Source organism: Podarcis pityusensis (assembly GCF_964106645.2).
Source record: "Podarcis pityusensis genome assembly, chromosome: 2".
Classification (NCBI taxonomy): Eukaryota; Metazoa; Chordata; class Lepidosauria; order Squamata; family Lacertidae; genus Podarcis; species Podarcis pityusensis.
The window spans coordinates 125,250,417-125,273,792 of NC_138029.1; the positions used below are offsets into that span (position 1 = coordinate 125,250,417).

General features: G+C 47.7%; 3 protein-coding genes across 12 annotated transcripts in view; 1 reads left to right on the plus strand and 2 right to left on the minus strand.

The window, feature by feature from the left end:
* The first annotated feature begins 1,280 nt into the window (after positions 1 to 1,280).
* LOC308469788 (zinc finger and SCAN domain-containing protein 23-like) lies at positions 1,281 to 8,997 on the plus strand. 4 transcript variants are annotated; one of them, XM_080992732.1, is made up of 6 exons: positions 1,281 to 1,401; positions 3,209 to 3,771; positions 5,440 to 5,566; positions 5,986 to 6,089; positions 6,306 to 6,432; positions 8,115 to 8,997. In XM_080992732.1, exons 2-6 carry the CDS (start codon positions 3,400 to 3,402, stop codon positions 8,840 to 8,842), a joined length of 1,458 nt encoding a protein of 485 aa, XP_080848858.1. In that variant the 5' UTR covers positions 1,281 to 1,401; positions 3,209 to 3,399; the 3' UTR covers positions 8,843 to 8,997. The 4 variants fall into 4 exon arrangements, with proteins under 4 accessions (XP_080848858.1, XP_080848861.1, XP_080848860.1 ...); XM_080992735.1 differs by having other exon boundaries at positions 8,127 to 8,997; XM_080992734.1 differs by lacking the exon at positions 1,281 to 1,401 and adding an exon at positions 1,420 to 1,439.
* Positions 8,998 to 12,898: 3,901 nt separating this feature from the next.
* The window catches only part of LOC308469846 (uncharacterized protein), a 40,121-nt gene continuing 29,643 nt past the window's right edge, over positions 12,899 to 23,376 (minus strand). For 3 of the 5 annotated variants that reach the window (XM_080992866.1, XM_080992870.1, XM_080992868.1), the window contains exons 2-4: positions 15,775 to 15,955; positions 15,519 to 15,645; positions 12,899 to 14,332 (exon numbers count right to left, since the gene is read on the minus strand). In XM_080992866.1, coding sequence (XP_080848992.1) covers positions 13,161 to 14,332; positions 15,519 to 15,645; positions 15,775 to 15,849 — 1,374 coding nt within the window. In that variant the 5' untranslated portion in view covers positions 15,850 to 15,955 and the 3' untranslated portion in view covers positions 12,899 to 13,160. Of the gene's footprint in view, positions 14,333 to 15,518; positions 15,646 to 15,774; positions 15,956 to 16,185; positions 16,204 to 18,204; positions 18,228 to 23,376 lie in introns of those variants that run through there. The other 2 variants (XM_080992867.1, XM_080992869.1) reach the window with 2 other exon arrangements.
* Positions 21,887 to 23,376, minus strand: part of LOC308469763 (uncharacterized protein) — a 44,965-nt gene continuing 43,475 nt past the window's right edge. For all 3 annotated transcript variants that reach the window (XM_080992683.1, XM_080992684.1, XM_080992682.1), the window contains exon 5: positions 21,887 to 23,342. In XM_080992683.1, coding sequence (XP_080848809.1) covers positions 22,144 to 23,342 — 1,199 coding nt within the window. In that variant the 3' untranslated portion in view covers positions 21,887 to 22,143. The remainder of the gene's footprint in view (positions 23,343 to 23,376) is intronic.

Here is a 23,376-nt window from a genome sequence, read left to right on the forward strand (position 1 = left end):
GTCAGAGAAAAAATAACAGAGGCCAACCAGAGAATACGGAGAAGCAAAGCAGCTAGTAAGCCTAGCAGCTAGTGTGCCCCCTTCACACACAGGAAAGGAGGAGGACCCAGAACCAAGGTGTGCCCGCCCTTATATAGACATCTTAAATTGCCAGCCCTGGAGTCCAAGACCACCCCCAGAAACATCATACCTATATCACAGAAAGGGTGGTCTACAAGAGAAATCTGAGTGCATTGTTTACCTCCTGTCTGGCAGGTTACCTGTTAATGCTCACTTGATTGGATACCCTGGGGAGCCTGGCCAGTCTTCTGTAATGATAAATACTTAGTTCCTGAGCCAGGTCACAGGATCACCCTATTCACACACAGACATACCCTTAAGACAGGATTTGTGAATGAAAAGACAATGGGGAGGCTTTTCCATTTTCCTTGACCTTGCAGAGAAATCATTTGGACAGTTTGGGAGTCAAAATGGTTTCAGGGCTGTTTTCCTGAGCTGCTTCAGACATGTGGTTTATATATTTATGTACGTGTTTGCTTGGTACATTTATGAACACACACACACACACAGAGAGAGAGAGAGAGAGAGAGAGAGAGAACATATATATATATATATATGTGTGTGTGTGTGTGTGTGTGTGTGTGTGTATATATATATATATATAAAACCTTAATTTTTTTATTTCACTTTGAAGGAAAGGATCTGTTTTAAAGGACTTGGGATCAGTGCGTTTTGTTAGACGGCCAACCCTGCAGCCCGGGATTACTATGCGGAATTGTAGATATGGGAGGGTCATCTAGCCCAACCCCCCTATAAAGCAAATGTTATTTGCACTCAGTGAGTGCCCCTTCCCCACAGGGGCAGATGGTCTTTGCTTTACTACGTTTCAGACTCTCCCAACAGACGTGTCTTGGCCAAGGGAACCGCTCGCCACTTGAAAAGCCTCTGCTGAGCCCGCTGCTGCAGTTCCTATCCTGACCGCCCCCTTCTCCCCCCCCCTCCCCGCTTTTGCATGCACGGTACATACATCCGCCTACATGAAAGGAAGAGCAGCGCAGGCTTTGCATTTTGTTTCCTTTTCTAGGCGGACAGGGGCGCTGCCGCAGACTAGCCTTGCAAAAGGAGAGAGAAGCTTTCTGCAAACCTGGCGGGGCTGGGGGGGGGGGACTTTCCATCCCTCCCCCTCCCTCCCCCCCCCCACCCCGCGCGAAGTTGCCTTAAGAGTTAAAGCCAGAGAGTGCAAGCTGCTAGAGAGAAAAAGAGAGAGAAGGGGATGCTGGATACTGACCCCCACCCCACTCCGCCCAACCTCTTCCCTTGGGAAAGGGGGCGTGGCTTAAGCGGAACAGCTGGCCCGCCCCCTCTGCCATCGCGCGCCGCCTTTGCCCTGCAAGGAGTCGGGTGAGTGCAAAGCGCCTTGGGGTGCAGCAAGTTCCGGGGTGTGTGTGTGTGTGTTTGTGTGTGTTCAATGCAATGCAATACCCGTGGAATTGAGGGTGGGGTTGGAGAGAGAGCAGGCAGGGAAGCTGCGAGTCGGGTGGGGGGGGGTTGCAGCTGATTCATCCTCGTTGCATAGAAGAGACAGGGGTTTCTCCCTAAAGGTGCGCTCTCTCTCTCTCTCTCTCTCTCTCTCTCATTCACGCACACACGTGTGTCTGCATGCACACACAGAGCACGTGAAGAGCCCTGTAGTTTCATTCGGCCAACGGCCCACCTAGTCCAGCATCCAGCGTTAGAATCACAGAATCGTAGAGTTGGAAAAGGGACCCTGAGAGTTATCTAGTCCACCCCCCCCCCCTCTTCAAGACAGGAATCTCAGCACTGTGTCCTTACGGGGGCCAAGCCTGCAAAGAAGAATTGGATCCCAAGAGCATCTCTCCCCTCAGGTGGCTTCCATAATAATTTAATAATAGTAATGATTATATCACCTGTATTTTAAATTGGTTTTCTCTCTCTCTCTCTCCCCCATTATGTTTTTATTGTAATTTTACTGGTGTTAGCCGCCCTGAGCCCGGTTCTGGCTGGGGAGGGCAGGGTATAAATATATTATTATTATTATTATTATTATTATTATTATTATTATTATTATTTATTTATATGCCACCCATTAGAGTGGGTTGCCCCAGCCACTCTGGGTGGCTCCCAACAGAATATGTGTTCTAAAAGTAAGATTTTTATTTCCTTGACATCTGACGGGAGGGCATTCTACAGGGCGGGCCCTCTGCCTAGTTCCCCGTCGTTGAGTTGATACAGAATAAGTTGAGTTCATATAGAATAATAAGTTGATATCCTAAATTTTCAGCTTCTCTCAAAGAAGCAGGATCAGGAAGTTTTTAATGTTTGATGTCATGTTTTTATATTTTGCTGGAAGCCACCTGAAGTGGCTGGGGAATTATTGTTGTTGCTGTTGTTGTTGTTGTTGTTATTATATTTATTATTATTATATTTATTATTTATTTTTATTATTATTATTATTATTATTATTATTATTATTATTATTATACCACTTGTTCAGTGCATTTGGAAGCATCCAAATAACTTGAGGTAATATATTCAAACAAAACATTCACTCCTGATTCACCGTGTAAAAAGGTACTTGCCCTGGCGTGCTTTCGAACTGCTGGGTTGGCAGGAGCTGGGGCCGCCGACCTTCTGGTTGGTTTAGACCACAGCACCACCTGCGTCCCTACGACTCACTGTGTGCAATCCTACCGGCTGAATTTTATCTGAGTCCTGGGATAGCTCAGTTGGCAGAGCACGAGGCTCTCAGGGTTGTGGGTTCCAGCCCCACCGTGGCCAAAATATTCCTGCATTGCAGGGAGTTGGACTTGTTCCCTTCCAACTTTGTAATTCTGTGGTCTATGAACCTCACTTATGAGGGAACCACCACAATTATTTCTTTTCTAAAGCAAAATTTTGTTAGACGTTCCGTAGCCCACCTTTGCGTAATAGGAGTTTGCCCTTTCAAGATTGGAGAGCGAGAGGAAAAGGAATCTCAGAGTGGGCTTTTTTTGTGGGGGAGGGTGGAACAGACATGACTTTTCTGGTCAGGGGGCAGGAGGAGCTTGGGTTGATCCCTAGCTAGAGATCCTCCATCCCCTTGTCTTGGTGCAGATTTGGGTCTCTGCCTCCTAGGAGAAGGAAGTCCCTACTTCTCAGCTTCCCCCTGGTGTCCTGTTCCCTAAATCTCACCTGCTTCTCCTTGCAGACTGCAGACCCAGTTTCCTCCTCTGCTTCTTTGAAGGCATCTTCCAGTTTTGCCAGAGTGGGGGGGGGGGGACCTTTGCAAGATCCTAATCTCCTCCTCACCCTGTCCCAAAGTCACACGCTCCTACCCTTCAGAAAGAAGGCGGTGGTAGAGGTTCTGTGCTGGAGGCCAAGCTGTTGTGGAGCTCAAGGATGGAGGAGCAAGACTCAGCTGGGCCTGAGGCGGGAGAAGGTCCCCACATCGTCCAGATTGGGAGCAGTGGGGCCATCTGGGGGGACTTGCCACAGAAGTGCTTCCGGGAGTTGTGCTACCAGGAAGCTGAGGGTCCAAGAGAGATCTGCGGCCAGCTCCGCTCACTGTGCTATCAGTGGCTGAAGCCGGAAAGGAACACAAAAGCCCAGATGCTGGACCTGGTGATCCTGGAGCAGTTCCTGGCTGTCCTCCCCCCGGAGATGGAGAGCTGGGTCAGGGAGTGTGGAGCGGAGACCAGTTCCCAGGCGGTGGCCCTGGCAGAAGGTTTCATCCTGAGCCAGGCAGAGGACAGAAAGCAGGAAGACATGCAGGTGAGGCTTGTGGCTGGAAGGGGAAATGATATATAATGAATTGAAAAGGATGTTCAAAATAACTTTTCTTTAAAAAACAAGAAGTTTTTCTTTTGATAATTATAGGGACAGAACTACCTAAATTGTACAGAAATTTAATTATGCATGCAACTACAGCAGCAAGAATGTTACTTGCCCCCAAATGGAAAGAAGCAGAAGTCCCAGTAAAGGAAGAATGGATACAGAAACTTATGGGAATAGCAGAAATGGCTAAACTTTGCCGGAAGAATAAGAAAGCAAGATAACAAACTTTTTAATTAAGGAGTGGAAATGGTCTACTATTTAAAGATAAATTGTAAACAGATAAAAACATTAGCAGGATTATTGCAATAACTTGCAGTTATCTAAAAGTATATGTTTACAGTAGATAATTAAATGAACAAGTTAAATGAATTTGGATATGCAGATGATATTAAAAAATAAATTTAAGGAACCATGGAAAGAGGGGGGAAGGAAGTCAATTTTTGAAATGTTAAATGGATTGTAAAACTAATGAAATGTATAAATTTGAAAAGTATATTCAAAAAAAAATTATTATTTATACCACCCTTCATCAAAAGATCTCAGGGTGGTTTTCATATAAAGTGGTACCTCGGGTTACATACGCTTCAGGTTACATACGCTTCAGGTTACAGACTCCGCTAACCCAGAAATAGTACCTCGGGTTAAGAACTTTGCTTCAGGATGAGAACAGAAATTGTGCTCCGGCAGCGCGGTGGCAGCAGGAGGCCCCATTAGTTAAAGTGGTGCTTCAGGTTAAGAACAGTTTCAGGTTAAGAACGGACCTCCGGAACGAATTAAGTACTTAACCCGAGGTACCACTGTAATAATAATAAATATGAATTGCAATTGATAATAAAGAACAAGTATTTTCTCCTCACCCTGCCTGAATGTCATACTTAACAGTCTGTATATTTGAAAGACAGCGTGTCATTCCTTTTAATAATAATAAAATCCTCAGTGGCGCCGGAAGAAATCTGCTAGCACATTTGCAAAGCTAAGCAGGGTCCGGCATGGTTTCAAATTGGATGGGGAACCATTTGTTGAGATTCCTGCACTGCAGGGGAGACTACACGGCCCTCAAGGTCCCTTCCAACGCCACCATTCTGTGAGTATTGGCTGCCCATCTACTACCAAGGCAGGTTCAAGTTCCCTGTGTTAATTTACAAAGCCCAAACTTAGGTCCAAGGGAACCTCAGAGATCACCTTCTGAACCCTTATATCTCAGCTGCATCACTGACATCATCTGCAGCAGCATCGCTGGTCGTCCCTCCAGTTGGCGAGGCTCATTTCAAAACAACAAAAACACTTAGTGTCGCCGGATGAGTGCCTGTGGAACTCTCTGTCACTGGAGATTCAGCAGGCTGCTTCCCATTTCAACTCTTAAAACGTTTGCCTGAAAATCCTCTATTCCGCCAGGCCTAGGAAGGCAAACTAAGAATACGGACTTCTACGATAGTTAGCTGATTTCAGCATTTTCATTATGGTTTGACGTGCAATTCTTGTAACCTGCTCTGATCAATAGTGGTGGTGGATACATATTTTTCATAAATAACTAAATATTTTTTTTCCCCTTTCCAAATCTCTCTCCCCTCCCTTCTCTCTCCCCGGGCTCGTTGCCTTTTTCAGTTGCAGGGCTTGCTAGCCAAAGGGGCCACAGATTTCCCAGGGGCCAAGGAGCATCCGCCGGAGGCTACGCAGAGGCTGCTCTTCAGGTGGATCAAGCAGGAGGGGGACGGAGGGCCCCCCTCCCTGGGTAAGGACCCCCATGGAGGACCCCCCCATGGTTGTTCCTGACTCACATGAACTGGTACGAACGCTCCCCTTGATTTTCGTAGGAGGTGAGACGGTTCTGTCGAACGCGCAAAGCTGCCTCCTTCCGAATTCCCCCTGGTCAGAACTGTCTACTCTGACTGCCAGCAACTCTTGGTGGTTTTAGGGAACTTTCCCGCAGTCATGGATCAGACCTTGGGCCTCCCACATGCAAACAGATGCTCTCTCACTGAGCCTTCCCAAATAGAAAAAAACGGAAGCTGTCTTATCCTGACTTGGTCCATCTAATTCAGTAGTGTCTGCACGGTCTGGCAGCGTCTCTCCCAGGTTCCAGGCAGGGGCGCTTGCTGTGAGAACAGGACGCCATCCTTAGGCTCTAACGTTTTAACGTCTTCCTCGTAGAAAGTGCAACAGTCCTCAGAGATGGGGAGACGGCGCTGGGGGTTCCTCCTCTGACGCCTTCTCTTTGCAGCCAGCTGGAAGTGGCTCCTGTGTTACCAGGACAGGTAGGTATGGGGCGGGATTTGGGGGGGGGAAGGGGGCGAGGACACCCTCTCACCCTAGTCTCCTCACACCCTTCTGGGCCTGGAGGAAATAGCATTGTCTTTCTTTGAAAGCACAGATCCTGCAGGAGAAAATTCAGCTGGCCTCCACCTTTGCTATCTGTTTGTAGGCAATTGCATTTTCTTCTGAATTTCTTCCTTTCTCTCTTTTTAAATCAGGGTCTGGCACCCTTTGAGAAGATGTCTGTTCACTTCATGGAGGAGAAGAGGACTCTTCCAGAACCAGGCCAGGCGTCTTTGCACAGGGGATCTGCGGAGGAGAACACTGGGGATCTGGTCTTTCTGGGTGAGGCTCCTTCTTTGCCTTGTTCACTGATCCAGTTCATTCACTGACCAACTTTCAAGCCCCCATTTATGTTCTGATATATTTGCTGTTCGTAGATGTCGATAGCGGGGCAGGAATTACTTCTGCAGAAGCCGCGTTGATTCATCAGCAAGACTGGCCCTTCTGCAAGCACAATATAACATTATTTGCCCCAGATTCTCAAAGTCTCTCGCTGAGATTGGAAAATCTCAATCCGTTTGTGAGATGGGCCCTGCTGCTTTCAGGACTAAGCTTTTCAGTCTTAGGAATGGACTTTGAGGAATGGAGGAAAAATAATTTCTACCAGGCACATTGAAGGACAAGTCTTGCAGATGAATCAGCACGGCTTCTGCAAAAGGAAGCTCTGCTTCAATAATGTCTTCGACTTCCATGAATGACGAATGCATAGGAACATAAGAAGAGACCTGAAATCGGATCAGGCCAGTGGCCCAGGTACTCCAGCATCATGTTCTCCCAGTGACCAACCAGGTGGCTCTGGGAAACCCTCAAACAGGATTTCAGGTTGGGAGTGTCTCCCTGCCCTTCCGTGGATATGTCCTTGGGGATTGATCCTGGGACCTGCTGCATGCCGAACAGGTGCCCTGATCACTGAGCTATGAGCCTGGAAAAGAGGAGACCATAGCATAATAGAATTGTAGAGTTGGAGGTGGCTGCAAGGGTCATCTAGTCCAACCCCCTGCAAGGCAGGACTCTTTCACCCAGCATGGGACTCAAACACGTGACCCTGAGATTGAGGGGGTCTTATGCTCTACCAGATGAACTATCTGTATGATTCAAGCATCTCAAGGCCTGTCACACGGAAGATGGAGAAAGCTTGTTTCTTCTTCTTCTATTATTAATTCGATTTATACACCGCTGTTATTCCTGCATTCCAACATCTGACTCACTATTGGAGCTCTCACACAACGCCTGTCACTCTTGCCCTGTCTTTCGTCTCCCCTTTGTTCAGAGCTCAGATTACAGCTGCTCTCAGCCTTCCGTTGTTAACTGTTCTCTCTCTATGCCTGCTTCTTCTTCTCCTGTCAGCACCTGAGCTTTGCTGACAACCGCCCTATACCCGGAGGTCTCAGGGCGGTTCACAAACAAGACCACAACATATAAAAACAAACCGAAAACAATAACCCGCCCTGCCCCCAAGCCACATTCTAAAAGGGTGTTGTATGTGAAACAGATCAACCAAAGGCCTGGTTAAAAAGGAACGTTTTTGCCTGGTGCCTAAAGGTGTGTAATGAAGGCGCCGGGTGAACTTCCCTGGGGAGCGCATTCCACAGATGGGGAGCCACTGCAGAGAAGGCCCCGTTCTCATGTTGCGACCCTCCAGGCCTCTTGAGGAGGAGGCACATGAAGAAGGGCCTCTGAAGATGATCTCAGGGTCCGGGTATGTTCATATGGGAAGAGGCAGTCCTTGCGATTTATGGATTTATAGGTCAAAACCAGCCCTTTGAATTAGTCCAGTACAGTCAGACCAGGATCGGTGTAATATGCTCAAACCGTCTTGCTCATAGAACTCCACAATTCTATGACCTTCTCCCTTTATTTGGAAGAGTTTGCCTCCCCATTAAATATTTTCTGCTCTGTTGATCTAAACAGTGTTGAGCATCAGCTCTCTTCCCTAATTGAATTTCTGGTTTTGGTTCCCTCAGGTAACGGGCAAGAGGATCGCCAGCAGGGCGGAGGGCAGAGAAGGGCGGCTGAGGAGACGCAGAAGTGGGGGACCAAAGCCTTTGTGTTCGAAGGGGGCGAGGCGGATGAGATTCCGATCGTGGAGGAACGTCCTGCAGGGAAGCGCCGGTACGTCCACGGCAGAGAGAAGCCCTTGAAATGCTCCGAGTGCGGGAAGAGCTTCAACCACCAGGTCCACCTCCTCAAACACCAGAGGACCCACATGGTGGAGGAAACCTACCGGTGTGCCGAGTGCGGGAAGCAGTTCAGCCACAGCTCCTACCTCAGCTCCCACCAGAAGATCCACACGGGGGAGAAACCCTACAAGTGCCTGCAGTGTGGGAAGACCTTCAGCCACGGCAGGAGCCTCAACTCACATCAGATAATCCACACGGGCCAGAAGTCCTACAAGTGCTCGGTGTGCCCCAAGAGCTTCAGCCACAGCAGGAGCCTCAAAGTGCACCTGAGGATCCACACTGGGGAGAAGCCCTTCGGCTGCTCCGAGTGCGGGAGGAGCTTCAGCCAGTGCTCCAACCTTATCAAACATCAGAGAATCCACACGGGAGAGAAGCCGTACAAGTGCTCCCAGTGCGGGGTGTGCTTCAATCAGAGCATCCAGCTGAAGAGGCACCAGATCGTCCACACGGGTCAGGATCCCGTCTATCAGAGCATCCAGCTTAAACGGCACCAGATCATCAACACGGGGTAGGATCCTGCGAGTCCTGAACCCAACCCCTTGCTTCGTTTTGGGAGAAAAGCACATGGCTCCCTATAATTGATGTCGTTGAACCTGCCAGAGAACTACAGATGAACTAATTAAATAAACAGAAGTTTAGAGTTGGAAGGGACCCCAGAAATCATCATCTAATAATAATAAAAATAAAAATAAATGTTATTTATACCCCGCCCTCCCCAGCCAGAGCTGGGTTCATGGCGGCAAACACCAATAAAATCACAGTAAAAACATAATTGGGGAAGGAAAATTAAAAAAAACCAATTTAAATTACAGGTGGCTTAAAAGTCTGCTTCAAGAGCATTTCCTTTTAACTAAAACAAAAAACCAAAATGGCACCTCTCTGCGTTGTCAGTTTTGTGCAATAATGCTGAATTAAACCATGTGATGTCGTCTGCTTCTGCAGCCAAATCTTTCTCAAAAATCGCTCCTCAGCCCGTCTTGGGCCTCTGAGTGCATGCAGACACAGGAAGCGGAAGCGGGCTGAGTGATTCATCTAGTATGGTCTGCACTGGCTGGGGAGGCTTCCAGGTACATTGGGGCAGGGGATGGGCCTATTAATGACTCCATATAATTAATGGTGCAAACGGTTGCAGGGGTAGGGGGCTGAATTATGAATTCTTTTCTAATTCATTTATCGTCAGGCATTCCAAAGCGACTCACAATGCAACAAATTTTGCCTGGGAGAGTCACATGTGTAAAACCCATTGAAATATTTGCATATGTAAAAGATAAAGAAGAGTTTGGATTTGATATCCCGCTTTATCACTACCTGAAGGAGTCTCAAAGCAGCTAACATTCTCCTTTCCCTTCTTCCCCCACAACAAACGCTCTGTGAGGTGAGTGGGACTGAGAGACTTCACAGAAGTGTGACTAGCCCAAGGTCACCCAGCAGCTGCATGTGGAGGAGCGGAAACGCGAACCCAGTTCACCAGATTACGAGTCTACCGCTCTTAACCACTACACCACACTGACCCCTGGACAGTTAAGTCTAGACAAAGGCGACTATGGGGTTGCTTTCAGGCCGAGGGAGCTGGCATTGTCCGCCGACAGCTATCCGGGTCATATGGCGGAAGCCAGAATGCAAGGAAACGCCGTGTACCTTCTCACCACAGCAGTACCTGTTTATCTACTTGCACTGGTGTGCTTTAGAACTGCTAGGTTGGCAGGAGCTGGGCCTTTGGGGGTGAAGTCCAACTGTGGGCAGCTTGCAGCACCTGCTGTCACTTCATCATGTCATGGGCAAATGCTCAATGCCAGCAGAGGGAGTAGCAGCTCCATATGAACTCTGCTTTCAGCCTCCTGTACTGCCAGCTTTCTACAGATTTCTGAAAGATGGGCCAATTACTTGGGCACAGAGATCCCTCTCTCCGCAGGGAGATGACTCTCCTGAAACCACTGGCAATGCCCACATTTCCCTGTGCCACCTTCCCTCCCCATGTTGGTTGTTCCCCTCAGCACCTCCATTGTTCCGGCTGCCACCAGGGATTTGATCCACTTTGCTGTTAATGTAGCCATGAATGAGAAGGAAAGGTAAAACAATGAATTTATAACAGGGAGATGGACTAGATGACCCTTGGAGTCCCTTTCAACTCCACATTTCTAGGATTCCAGAGCCAATCCTGCTTCCTAAACACCACTGCCGTGCTCCATGTGACGCCGCAACAGCACTTTTCACCCTGGCCTTGTTGGGCCGGTCCTCACTTAAATAGAGTGCGACCACCTCATAGTATACCAGTAACATGAATTTCTACAAATTACCCTAGATTATCTAGTGGGGGATTTGTGTGAGGGAAAGCTTAATGATTTGGAGTCTCAGCATTTGCTCAAACAAACAATAAAGGTTTTATTAAACAAAGGAAGTTTATGACACAAAGTGGGTAAAACAAAGGTTACTTCAGGTTATGATGTTATTTCAGGTAACCGTTCACCTAATAATATTTATACTAAATCTGATGTTATGGACTTCTAATCAAGCACAGCTTCTTATAAACTTCAGTTGCTTATGTTCGGTTACTTCACTTCAGGTAGATGTCACAGGTTTTATAATGTTTTATAATGTTTGAATATACTCCATTCTTTATATACTTTCTGATTTGAAAGCCCTCTTACTCTCCCCGTCATCTTAGCCAGCTGGAGGTATTCTATCCTAAGCGTCTGCCATTCTGTTATAGTGGGTGCTGTTTCATTTTTCTAGTTCCTTGCCACTAATATTCTGGCTGCCATTGTCCCATACATGAACAGTGGTCTTATATCTTTTTTAATTTCCATTGACATTATTCCTAAGAGGAAGGCTTTTGGTGTTTTTTTTAAATCTAAATTTCAATAATTATTTAAATTCATTATATAGTTTATCCCAAAATTCAGAGAGAACTATACAGTTCCACCACATGTGCAGATAATAATCCTGTATCTTTTTTACATCTCCAGCAAGTTGGCGATCTACCTTTGTACATTTTAGCAAGTTTTGCTGGAGTGTGGTGCCAGCTATATAGCATTTTCATAAGGATTTCCCTGAGATTATAGCACGCTGTGAATCTGATATCCTCCTTCCATCTTTCCCATTGTTCCATTTAGATATTATATCCAAGGTCTTGTGCCCATCTCACCGTTGCAGCTTTAACTTACTCTTCTTTCACTTCCCATTCTTTATTATGAGTGAGCTCTTTTTCAAATTTAGATGTTTCTTTTGCCAGGCCTTCTCTCTTGTCTAAATCCAACCTTTGGTTTATTTGGACTTATGTACTTTGGTTCTTAAACAAGGTGGGACTTCCTGTGAGTTACACACCCCTTTGACAACCCTTTTCCTGAGGTACTCCAAGCAACAGACCCAAGGCATCTCCACACCCCTCTTAACTGGTTTGGGACACTTCTCTTTTTCTAGAAGAATCTCTCCCCTCCTGACTGTGTGACACGGCAGCTAAAAAAGCCAATGCAATTCTGGGCTGCATCAATAGGAGTATAGCATCTAGATCAAGGGAAGTAATAGTGCCACTGTATTCTGCTCTGGTCAGACCTCACCTGGAGTACTGTGTCCAGTTCTGGGCACCACAGTTCAAGAAGACACTGACAAACTGGAACGTGTCCAGAGGAGGGCAACCAAAATGGTCAAAGGCCTGGAAACGATGGCTTATGAGGAATGGCTAAGGGAGCTGGGCATGTTTAGCCTGGAGAAGAGGAGGTTAAGGGGTGATATGATAGCCATGTTCAAATATATAAAAGGATGTCACATAGAGGAGGGAGAAAGGTTGTTTTCTGCTGCTCCAGAGAAGCGGACACGGAGCAATGGATCCAAACTACAAGAAAAAAGATTCCACCTAAACATTAGGAAGAACTTCCTGACAGTAAGAGCTGTTCGACAGTGGAATTTGCTGCCAGGGAGTGTGGTGGAGTCTCCTTCTTTGGAGGTCTTTAAGCAGAGGCTTGACAACCATATGTCAGGAGTGCTCTGATGGTGTTTCCTGCTTGGCAGGGGGTTGGACTCGATGGCCCTTGTGGTCTATTCCAACTCTATGATTCTATGACTGGAATGAGACCTAAGTAGACTGTATCTTTCCAGCTTCCACTTCTCCTGGCTCAGCCTCCCAGTTAATTGCTGGCCTATTACTCTTACAGCACACGAAACACTGTCCTTCATCCTAAGCTCAGAGACTTCTTTCTCTAGCTTGTGATATATTCCTCAGTCGATGTTTCTACCCAGAACCAACTCACTCTCCTCTCATTCCCTATCCCCAGCCTGAAACCCATCTCTCCAAAACCTGTCCTTTTCAACTCCCTCTCCTGGAACCCCGGCCAATCAGAAGCAGTCATTTGTTAACCATTTGCTGGCAGGGAAAAAGAAAACACTTGGTGAGCCCACCTGCCCAGCAAAACAAACTTTCCGTCACACTCCACTTTCCACAACTCTCCATTCCCACCTCTCTCTGCCAAAGACCAAATATCAACGGACTCTCAGCACATGTTCACTCACAATGAGCATTCCAGAATCACATTCTGCACATCCCTAACGGTACATTATATCTTTCATCATACTTACTATTATGAGACATTTTATTTGCTTTAATACATGTATGTACAACTTTCCATACAAACACCAGAACATCAAATACACTCCATGCATTTACACTTGATGGTTCCCTATATGAGTTTGTTGATGTGAGGGACAAAGTGAACTCTGTGAGGAAAAACTTGGCACATTCCATAAAACTAAATTGGTTCCACCTGTGACAGTCTGTAGGTGTTAATTGAGAACTGTTATAATTGAAACACTTTCCACACTCATTTAAGCAATTGCTTATCTGTGAGATTTTTGATGCCTTGTAAGTTTTCCACCTTCACTGAAGCTCTTCCCGCACTCCATACATTTATATGGTTTCTCCCCTGTGTGAGTTCGTTGATGTCTAGTAAGGCTTGCACTCTGACTGAAGCTCTTTCCACACTCCAAACATCTAAATGGTTTCTCCCCTGTGTGAGTTCGTTTATGTATTGTAAGTTTTCTACCTTCACTGAAACCCTTCCCACAATCCTTACATTTAAAGGGTTTCTCTCCTGTATGAGTTCGTTGATGTAGAGTAAGGTCTGAACACTGTCTGAAGCACTTTCCACAAAACATACACTTATATGGTTTCTCACCCGTGTGAGTTCTTTGATGTCTAGTAAGTGTTCCATTGTGACTGAAACTGTGTCCACACTCTATACATTTAAAAGGTTTCTCCCCTGTGTGACCTCGTAGATGTATGGTCAGTTTTGAAGCTTCACTGAAGCTCTTTCCACACTCCAGGCATTTAAATGGTTTCTCTCCTGTGTGAGTTCGTTGATGTCTTCTAAGAGCTCCACTCTCAATGAAACCTTTCCCACAAATACATTTAAATGGTTTCTCCCCTGTGTGACTTTGTTCGTGTAGAGTGAGTTTCCCACTACAAATGAAGCTCTTTCCACACTTCAAACATTTATATGGTTTCTCCCCTGTGTGAATTCGTTGATGTTTCGTTAGAGCTCCACTCTCAATGAAACCCTTCCCACATTCCATACATTTAAATGGTTTCTCCCCTGTGTGAATTCGTTGATGTTTTTTTAGAGCTCCACTCTCAATGAAATCTTTCCCACACTCCAAACATTTAAATGGTTTCTCACCCGTGTGAGTTCGTTGATGTACAGTAAGACTTCCATTTTCTCTAAAGCTTCTTCCGCACTCTATACATTTATATGGTTTCCCCCCTGTGTGAATACATTGATGTATAGTAAGGTGTGAACACTGACTGAAGCTCTTCCAAAAATCCATACATCCAAATGGTTTCTCCCCGGTGTTAATTTGTTGATGTCTAGTAAGGCTTGCACTCTGATTGAAGCTCTTTCCGCATTCCATGCATCTAGAGGATTTCTCCCCTATGTTAGTTTGTAGATGTGTGCTAACGTGTTCACTCACACTGAAGTACTTTACAGTATTCTGATTGCCTTCTCCATCACCTGGTTTAAAGTGGGGGATAAGAAAATATTGTTAAGGTATTCAAGGAAGAGAATTTAAAAGAGAAAGGAAAGGTCTGAAAATAGCCTCAATAACCCCTAGTATCCAATTCTACCTTCAACTCCCATGTAACACTGAGCACCAAGAGAACCTTCTGTGCTGAGGCGAGGCATCTATGGCCATCCACACGTGGTTGGACTCTAAGTACCATCAACTCAATCAAGCAAAGATGGCCAATGACCAGGGATGATGGGAGTTGTAGTGTAGCAACATCTGTAGGGACACACTTTCCCCATCTTCCCCTTCCTGTGGAAATGCTACTCCTCTGTATTCAGCTTTCTCCTTCCTCCCTTGATGTATAATTATTATTATTATTATTATTATTATTATTATTATACCCCACCCATCTGGCTGGGTTTCCCCAGCCACTCTGGGTGGCATCCAACCAAATAAAAAACATAGCATTAAACATTAAAAACTTCCCTAAACAGGGCTGCCTTCAGATGACTTCTAAAAGTCAGATAGTTGTTTATTTCCTTGACATCTGATGGGAGGGTGTTCAACCGGGTGGGCGCCACTACTGAGAAGGCCCTCTGCCTGGTTCCCTGTAACCTCACATTTCGCAGTGAGGGAGCACTCGCAGGCACAAACTCAGGAAGAAGAAGAAGAGTTTGGATTTGATATCCCGCTTTATCACTACCCAAAGGAGTCTCAAAGCGGCTAACATTCTCCTTTCCCTTCCTCCTCCACAACAAACACTCTGTGAGGTGAGTGGGGCTGAGAGACTTCAGAGAAGTGTGACTAGCCCAAGGTCACCCAGCAGCTGCATGTGGAGGAGCGGAGACGCGAACCCAGTTTACCAGATTACGAGTCTACCGCTCTTAACCACTACACCACACTGGACGAAAAGGGAAAACAAGCTAAAATGAAAGTATGTTTGCAAACCCTCACTGTAATTAAATCCCGCTCGGAAACCTATGTCCCCACTGTGGAAGGATGTGTGGATCCAGAATTGGACTCCACAGTCACTTATGGACACACCGTTAAGACCATGTTGATGGAAGAGAATCTTAGTCAGCTATGAGGGGTGGCCAAATTTGAAGACACGGCATGAATAAATGGCTCAAACAGGAGAGATTCACACCTTCAACGTCTAGGAATAAAAGAGGAATAAAAATCTGCCCTCACCTAAAGAGGCCACCATCTCATAATTCTCCTCCATGACTTCCTTGTGCAGAGCTCTTTGGCCTGGATCCAGCAAAGCCCACTCCTCCTCCGTGAAAAACACAGCCACCTCCTCAAAGGTCAAGAGGGCCTGGAAGAAGAAGAGGAAGATGACAGAGCTGCTCTTAGATGCCCATCATCCCCACTCAACACAGAGGGAGGCTGGGTGGTCCCATCTGTGCCTCTTCCCTCCTCCCTGCTCCCGTTGCTCTTTCCCTACCTGAGGAAGCTGCCTGGCTCCTCTTTCCACTCCACCTCTGAGAAGAGGCCGTTCAGAGGGGGTCTCGAAGGCCATTGCCTTGCCAGTGGAAAGGATGGAGGAGGAGGAGGAGGCGGAAACAGGGCCACTTCTGCAACTCTCTCAGCTGTTGCCACGATGCACTTCAATGCAGGGAGCAGCTCTTTAAGGAGAACAATGCAGAAATTATTATTATTATTATTACTATTACTGATTGAATTTATATACCACCCTACACCCGGAGGTCTCAGGGTGGTTCACAGAAAGATGGATTTAATTAGGGCGGGATACATTTACACAGATAGCATACCTGTTACAAATTACAAATATCAATACTCATAAACTAATGCTCACAAATTCTAACTACAAAGGCAGGGAACTGGAAAAACCTACTCCTTTCTACAGGAACTTTATAATACTATAAGCTGCCTCAGTCTTTAGGGGACATTCAGCTTTGGTTTGGAAAGTTCTAGGATTAAATCCAAAACTCTTAATGAAGCTTTGCAAAAAGCATTATGGTCAGTAGCAGAGGTCGCTTTTCCTTTCCTCCGAACAGCCATCTAGGAAACCAGTTTCTGACCTTTTGATACATTTAGAATAAAGAAAGTAAGGGAAACTCCTAAATTATGGGCAGAATTTGCAGCCAGAGGAAAACCAACACCTGGGGGGCACCAGGGTGCAGAAGCGGAGCAGATGGAAATATGTAGAGCCCTCTATGCGCTAACATGGACTGTAGTTTAGGGGACAGAGATATGAAGTTCTGTGGCTTATGGCCCCCTAGTCCTTCCTCTTAGGAACCTGTGTCTCTGTGTGTGTGTGTGTGTGTGTGTGTGTGTGTGTCCTTTTATCTTCCCTACACTGTGAGGAAGGACAGGAGGAGAAATAATCAGGGGGTCCAAACTGGGCACAGGGCATCCCTCCTGAGCAGGGGGATGGGAGACTGGGTCTCCCTGGTGGAAGCCCAGCACCCGAACTGCAGGGTGGGGAACCTCAGACCCAAGGGCTGAACTGGCCCTCAAGTCACCTCTGTCTCTCTCTCTGGCCCTCAGGAATTTCTCCAGTGCCACACCCTCTTTCCAACGCTTCCCAGCTGCCTCTTGAGGGGCTTTTGTTTGGCTGGGAAAAATCCCTGGAAGGCAGGCAGCTCCTGGACAAAGCTCAGAGTCAGCCCCATAGCCCCACCAACTCTGTCCTCTGTCCCGCCCATCAATCTGGCTGCCATCCTGGCCCACCTTGCAGGGTTCTGGTGTGAGCATTGCCCAGGTGGTGGGTTTTAGATCACCTACAGTATTACAAGTCCCTCCTGGCAACCTGGATGGGGACGAGGCCAGGCAGGAGCGAGGCTGGCAGCACCGGCAGAGAAAGTCCCTCAGCACCTCTGCGCTGGGCCAATCCTGCAAGACAGGCCAGATCTCCCACCCCTGGGGGCTTTGATTCTCCTTTCCGACAAAGTCCCAAGAGGATATCTGGAGAAGCCTCTTTTTGGAAAGAAACAGCATCAAAAACTCATTCCCCCTCCTCTTTCCCCCAAGGCCAGCTGGGGAGGGGGCGTTTCTTTAATTCCTCCAATCCTTGCCTTGAAGCTTTTTAAAGGGCTCCTAAGGCCTTGATTAGATTTAAATCCTGTGATCCATGGCCCATTTCAGGAAGCTGCAGAGGCCGATTTCCCTTGACACTGTCCATCTCTCACCCCCCCCCCCCAATTCGAAATCTCCCTCCTCTCTCCCATCCAGAGGTGACTCTGTTCTCCAGCTGCTTCCACTTCCTCTCCCCTGCTTGCCCTCCGGATCTCCGACCCACTGAGGCAGGGGCTTCAGCAGCAGATTTCGGAGGGGGGAGCAGATCAGGGTCCTGGAGGAGCTCTGCCCCTCCCTGCTCAGACCGGCTCCCTGACGCAGGAGGCAGGGCGCGGGGGGAGCGATGGGGGGCAGGAGTGGGGCAGCCGTGAGAAGGGAAATGGAGGGTGTTAAGCAGAGAGGAGCATCACTAGGTGGAATGGGGCTGCCCCCCCTTTGAACGAAGGACTGACTTCTGAGTCAACATGCACAGGGTGGGGCTGCAAATCCCTTTGTTGCACTGGGGGGCACCCTTTTGTGGTTCGTCTCAAGTGCCTTCGCCACTCTCCTCTCCCCCCACCATGGGAGCCTGGCTTGATCTCTGCGCTTCAGAGAAGATCTTGCAATGCAAACCCTGTTGGGGGGGGGGAACACCCCACTTTACAACAGGATGGCCTGCATCCAGGCCCGCCCCCCCCGATTCCCACAGCGAAAGAGCGGAGCCCCTCCCTGCTTTCTTTGCGCACCCCCCCCGCAATCCTCCCGCCTCCTTTCCCAGCTGCCATTTGTAGATTCAGGGAGAGGGAAAGCAAATCCTACTCGCCCCCTCCCCAAATAATCCCCCTATATGCGGCACCTCTTTTTCCTCTTCTCCAATCCCGCTTCTCTTCCGTGAATGAGGATGGAGACCCCTCCCCTCCAAATAGCCTCTCCCCCTCCAAAAAAATTTCCTGCCTCTCTAGGAAGCGGAGCTCATTGACCCAGAGGGAGGGGGAGGGGCAAGAGATTCGCCTCCCCCTCCCTGCAAGCAGAAATGCCCTTCCTAGCAGGCAAGCTCTATATCAGGGGTAGGAAAACTTTTTCAGCAGGGGGCCAGTCCACTGTCCTTCAGACCTTGTGGGGGCACCGGACTATATATTTTTTTTTGGGGGGGGGGGGGAATGAACGAATTCCTATGCCCCACAAAAAACCCAGAGATGCATTTTAAATAAGACCACACATTCTACTTATGTAAAAACACGCTGATTCCCGGACAGTCCATGGGCTGGATCTAGAAGGCAATTGGGCCGAATCCTGCCCCTGGGCCTTAGTTTGCCTACCCATGCTCTATATTCCCATTTATTTAGGGAGAAATTCATGTATTCCCGGCAGCGAACAGGACCCTTGGCCGCAGGAGCAAAGCCAAACCCCCAAAGATGGGCAAGATGGGGCATTTCTCTCCAGGGAGGGTCACCTCCTAGCTGCCTAGATATTGCTCATGGTCATTCAGTGAAAGCCCAGGGGTGCATTTTGAGGGGTGGTTGCTATGGTATGTCGAAGGACCAGAGGAGAGCTAACTTTGACACTTGAGAACACAACAAAGGCAGAACAAAACAAAATGCACATCTCAATTACAGTGGTACTTCGGGTTACATACGCTTCAGGTTACAGGCTCCGCTAACCCAGAAATAGTACCTCGGGTTAAGAACTTTGCTTCAGGATGAGAACAGAAATTGTGCGGCAGCGGCGGCAGCAGGAGGCCCCATTAGCTAACAGTTTCAGGTTAAGAACAGAGCTCTAGAACAGTGTTTTTCAACCACTGTTCCGCGGCACACTAGTGTGCCGTGAGATGTTGCCTGGTGTGCCGTGGGAAAAATTAAAAAATTCGAAAGATTTTTTTTTTTTTTGTAAAAGTCAAATTAGGTCCTAATCTATCCCTCGAGCGCCTCTTGTCCGTTATTGTGACGCATGAAGCGTGTTCCCGCCCACTCCCCGCCCTCCCTTGCTTCTCTCTCTCTCTCTGTGGCGCTCTCCGCCGCTTCCTGCTGGGCATGCGCAGCTCGCCTCGCGCTTCCGTTCCGGCCCCTCCTTCCCCCGACTACCCCGCCACTCCGTTCCTTTCTCTTTCTCGCGTGTCAGAGAGCGGCGGCGCGAGCGCGGCGGTTCCCTCAGGGCTGACGGAGGGCTCGAGGAGGAGGAGGCAGGACGTGGAGGCGGAGAAAGCGGCGGCGGCCACCCCCCACCTCCGGCTCCAGGCCCGCGTGGAAAGCTGAGGGGGAGAGAGAGATAGAGGTGGGCGGCGGCGGCGGCGGCGACCACGACCAACCGCCACAGTAGTTGTAGCGGCGGCGACGGCGAGCAGGGACTCCCGCTCTCTCTCCGTCGTGTCTCTCTCTCTCTCTCCCGGGCCCGTCCGTTGAGTCTCCCGCGCGCCTCGGCTACAAGATGAGCATCGAGATCCCGCTGGGTCTGACTGAGCTGCTGCAGGGCTACACGGTGGAGGTGCTGCGGCACCGGCCGCCGGACCTGCTGGCCTTCGCCGCCGAGTACTTCGCCAAGCCGCGCTCTCCTTCCTGCCTCGCTTTGCTGCCTCCTCCCCCCCACCCCCAAAGCTTGGAGGTTCCCCGGCGCCGACCCGCAGGTTTGACCCCCTTCTCACACCTGTTCGCGCTCCTTGCACGGAATGGGGCGGATGGGGAGGAACGGGGCTCGCCGCTGCCTCCGCTCGCCCTCCCCCCCTCCGCCGGCGGTCCCGCGATTCTTGGCTTTTTGGCGGTTGGCACAGAAGGAAGGCAAGGGGGAGGGGAAAAATTGAATCTTACACTTTCGTGCGTCCCTCCCGGCGTGACGCTGCGCGCTGACGTCACGGGGCTGTAATGGTGGTGTGCCTCGAGATTTTTTTCATGAAACAAGTGTGCCTTTGCCCAAAAAAGGTTGGGAAACACTGCTCTAGAATGAATTAAGTTCTTAACCCGAGGTACCACTGTGTTATGGGACTTTCCTGCCAAGTGCAAAGCATAGACCCTCACTGAGAGAACATTTCTCCTGTTAACAGAGGAATCCGAGGGCTCCCTTGGACAAAAAACAAAGACCCCAACCAGGACAATTTGAAGCAAAACAGCAGCCTGTAGGCTTGGCCTTTATTGGAGACTGCCGTGACAGGACTCCCACCCACAACAAGATGAAAGTCCAGAAGAAAAGAAGACCCCAACTTTTATTAGTAACTAATCCCCAAAACTACACCCCTAAAACTACATCACAACTACATCATTGATACATCACAAAAAGGAGGGGTTGAGGGAGGAGTTGTGGTGGTAATCTGAGTGTCCTGTCACCTGGCTAGTTCCCCCTTTCCCCCTCCCCATGAGTACTTTCCAGGTGACAAAGGGGAGTTTGCAGTTTCCTGCCCCCAGAGGGGAGAGCTGATCATTGTCCTTTGTTCCATTCTGTGCTGAATCCACTCCTATATGCAAGTTCTTTGTGACCTTGATGGTCTTCTGTCTAGGACCATCAGGGTTGGCATAGCGACTGGGCAGGGCTCCTGTGTACGTGTTGGTACGCTCAAGGGATTATGGCTGCTCTGTATCAAACTTTCCCCTTTTTGTAGTCCTTCCTTCATGGAGTAAAATAAAAGTGAAACGGTGCAGATCCGATGTATGGTTGATTTTCTATGAATTTATAACAGAAGTGTAGCATATGTCGTGTGTGAGTGTGAGTGTGTGTGAAGTTTGTACAAACTGAATGATTGGGGGGTGGGTTTTCCTGCGACACTCCCAAAGTTCCAGAATACCATAAGTAGTTTAGTAAAAGAATGCAAGATGTACTACTACAGTACTGCTCTCCCACATGTGCAGGGCCTTATCTGACTCAGGTCTTTCTTTCTCTCCCTTAACAAGGTGGGACTTCCTGTGAGTTACACACCCCTTTGACAACCCTTTTCCTGAGGTACTCCAAGCAACAGACCCAAGGCATCTCCACACCCCTCTTAACTGGTTTGGGACACTTCTCTTTTTCTAGAAGAATCTCTCCCCTCCTGACTGGAATGAGACCTAAGTAGACTGTCTCTTTCCAGCTTCTACTTCTCCTGACTCAGCCTCCCAGTTAATTCCTGGCCTGTTACTCTCACAGGACACCACACACTGTCCTTCACCCTAAGCTCAGAGACTTCTTTCTCTAGCTTGTGATATATTCCTCAGAGTCGATGTTTCTACCCAAAACCAACTCTCTCTCCTCTCATTACCTATCCCCAACCTATCTCCCAGCCTGAAACCTGTCTCTCCAAAACCTCTCCTTTTCAACTCCCTCTCCTGGAACCCTGGCCAATCAGAAGCAGTCATTTGTTAACCATTTGCTGGCAGGGAAAAAGAAAACACTTGGTGAGCCCACCTGCCCAGCAAAACACACTTTCCGTCACACTCCACTTTCCACAACTCTCCATTCCCAACTCTATCTGCCAAAGACCAAATATCAACGGACTCTCAGCACATGTTCACTCACAAGGAGCACTCCAGAATCACATTCTGCACATCCCTAACGGTACATTATAGCTTTCATCATACTTACTATTATGAGACATTTTATTTGCTTTAATACATGTATGTACAACTTTCCATACAAACACCAGAACATCAAATATACTCCATGCATTTACAATTTATTGTTCCCTATATGAGTTTGTCGATATGAGGTACAAAGTGAACTCTGTGGGGAAAACGTGGCATACTCCATAAAACTAAATGGGTTCTCTCCCGTGACCGTCAGCAGGCGTTATTTAAGAACTCCATTGTAATTGAAACTCGTTTCACACGCCTTTCATTTAAGCAATTGCTTCTCTGTGAGATTTTTGATGTTTTCTAAGAGATCCACTCTGACTGAAACCCTTCCCACACTCCATACATTTATATGGTTTCTCCCCTGTGTGAGTTTGTTGATGTCTACTAAGGTGTGAACTCTGAATGAAGCTCTTTCCACACTCCATACATCTAAATGGTTTCTCCCCTGTGTGAATTCGTTGATGTATTGTAAGTTTTATACAATCACTGAAACCCTTCCCACAATCCTTACAATTAAATGGTTTCTCCCCGGTGTGACTTTGATGGTGCACATTGAGTTGCCAACTACACATGAAGCACTTTCCACACTCCATACATTTATATGGTTTCTCACCTGTGTGAGTTCGTTGATGTCTACTAAGGTGTGAACACTGAATGAAGCTCTTTCCACACTCCATACATCTAAATGGTTTCTCCCCTGTGTGAATTCGTTGATGTCTAGCAAGAGATCCATTCTCAGTGAAGCTCATTCCGCAATCCAGACATTTAAATGGTTTTTCCCCTTTGTGAATTCCTTGATGTCTAGTAAAGTTTCCATTTGTACTGAAGCTCTTTCCGCACTCCAGACATTTAAAAGGTTTCTCCCCTTTGTGAATACGTTGGTGTACAGTAAGGTGTGGACCATGACTGAAGCTCTTCCCACAATCCATACATCTAAATGGTTTCTCCCCAGTGTGAATTCGTTGATGTAAGGTAAGGTTTCTATTTTCACTGAAGCTCTTCCCACATTCCATACATTTATATGGTTTCTCCCCTGTGTGAATACGTTGATGTATATTAAGGTATGAACACTGACTGAAGCTCTTCCCACACTCCATACATTTAAATGGTTTCTCCCCAGTGTGAATTTGTTGATGTCTAGTAAATTTTCCACTTTCACTGAAGCTCTTCCCACACTCCATACATTTATATGGTTTCTCCCCTGTGTGAGTTCGTTGATGTCTAGTAAGGCTTGCACTCTGACTGAAGCTCTTTCCACACTCCAAACATCTAAATGGTTTATCCCCTGTGTGAATTCGTTGATGTCTAGTGAAGTTTCCATTTTTACTGAAGCTCTTTCCACTCTCCATACATTTAAAGTGTTTCTTCCCTGTGTTAGTTTGTAGATGTGTGCTAAGGTGATCACTCATGCTGAAGTACTTTACAGATGGCCCCTCAAAATTCTGATTGCCTTCTTCATCACCTGGTTTAAAGTGGGGGATAAAGAAATATTGTTG

Bases quoted from the DNA above. Each gene is read 5' to 3' on its own strand.
- LOC308469788 (XM_080992732.1), top strand. From the start codon at position 3,400: ATGGAGGAGCAAGACTCAGCTGGGCCTGAGGCGGGAGAAGGTCCCCAC. The intron at 3,772-5,439 runs GTGAGGCTTGTG...TGCCTTTTTCAG, and splicing joins GAAAGCAGGAAGACATGCAG to TTGCAGGGCTTGCTAGCCAA. The intron at 6,433-8,114 runs GTGAGGCTCCTT...TGGTTCCCTCAG, and splicing joins TGGGGATCTGGTCTTTCTGG to GTAACGGGCAAGAGGATCGC.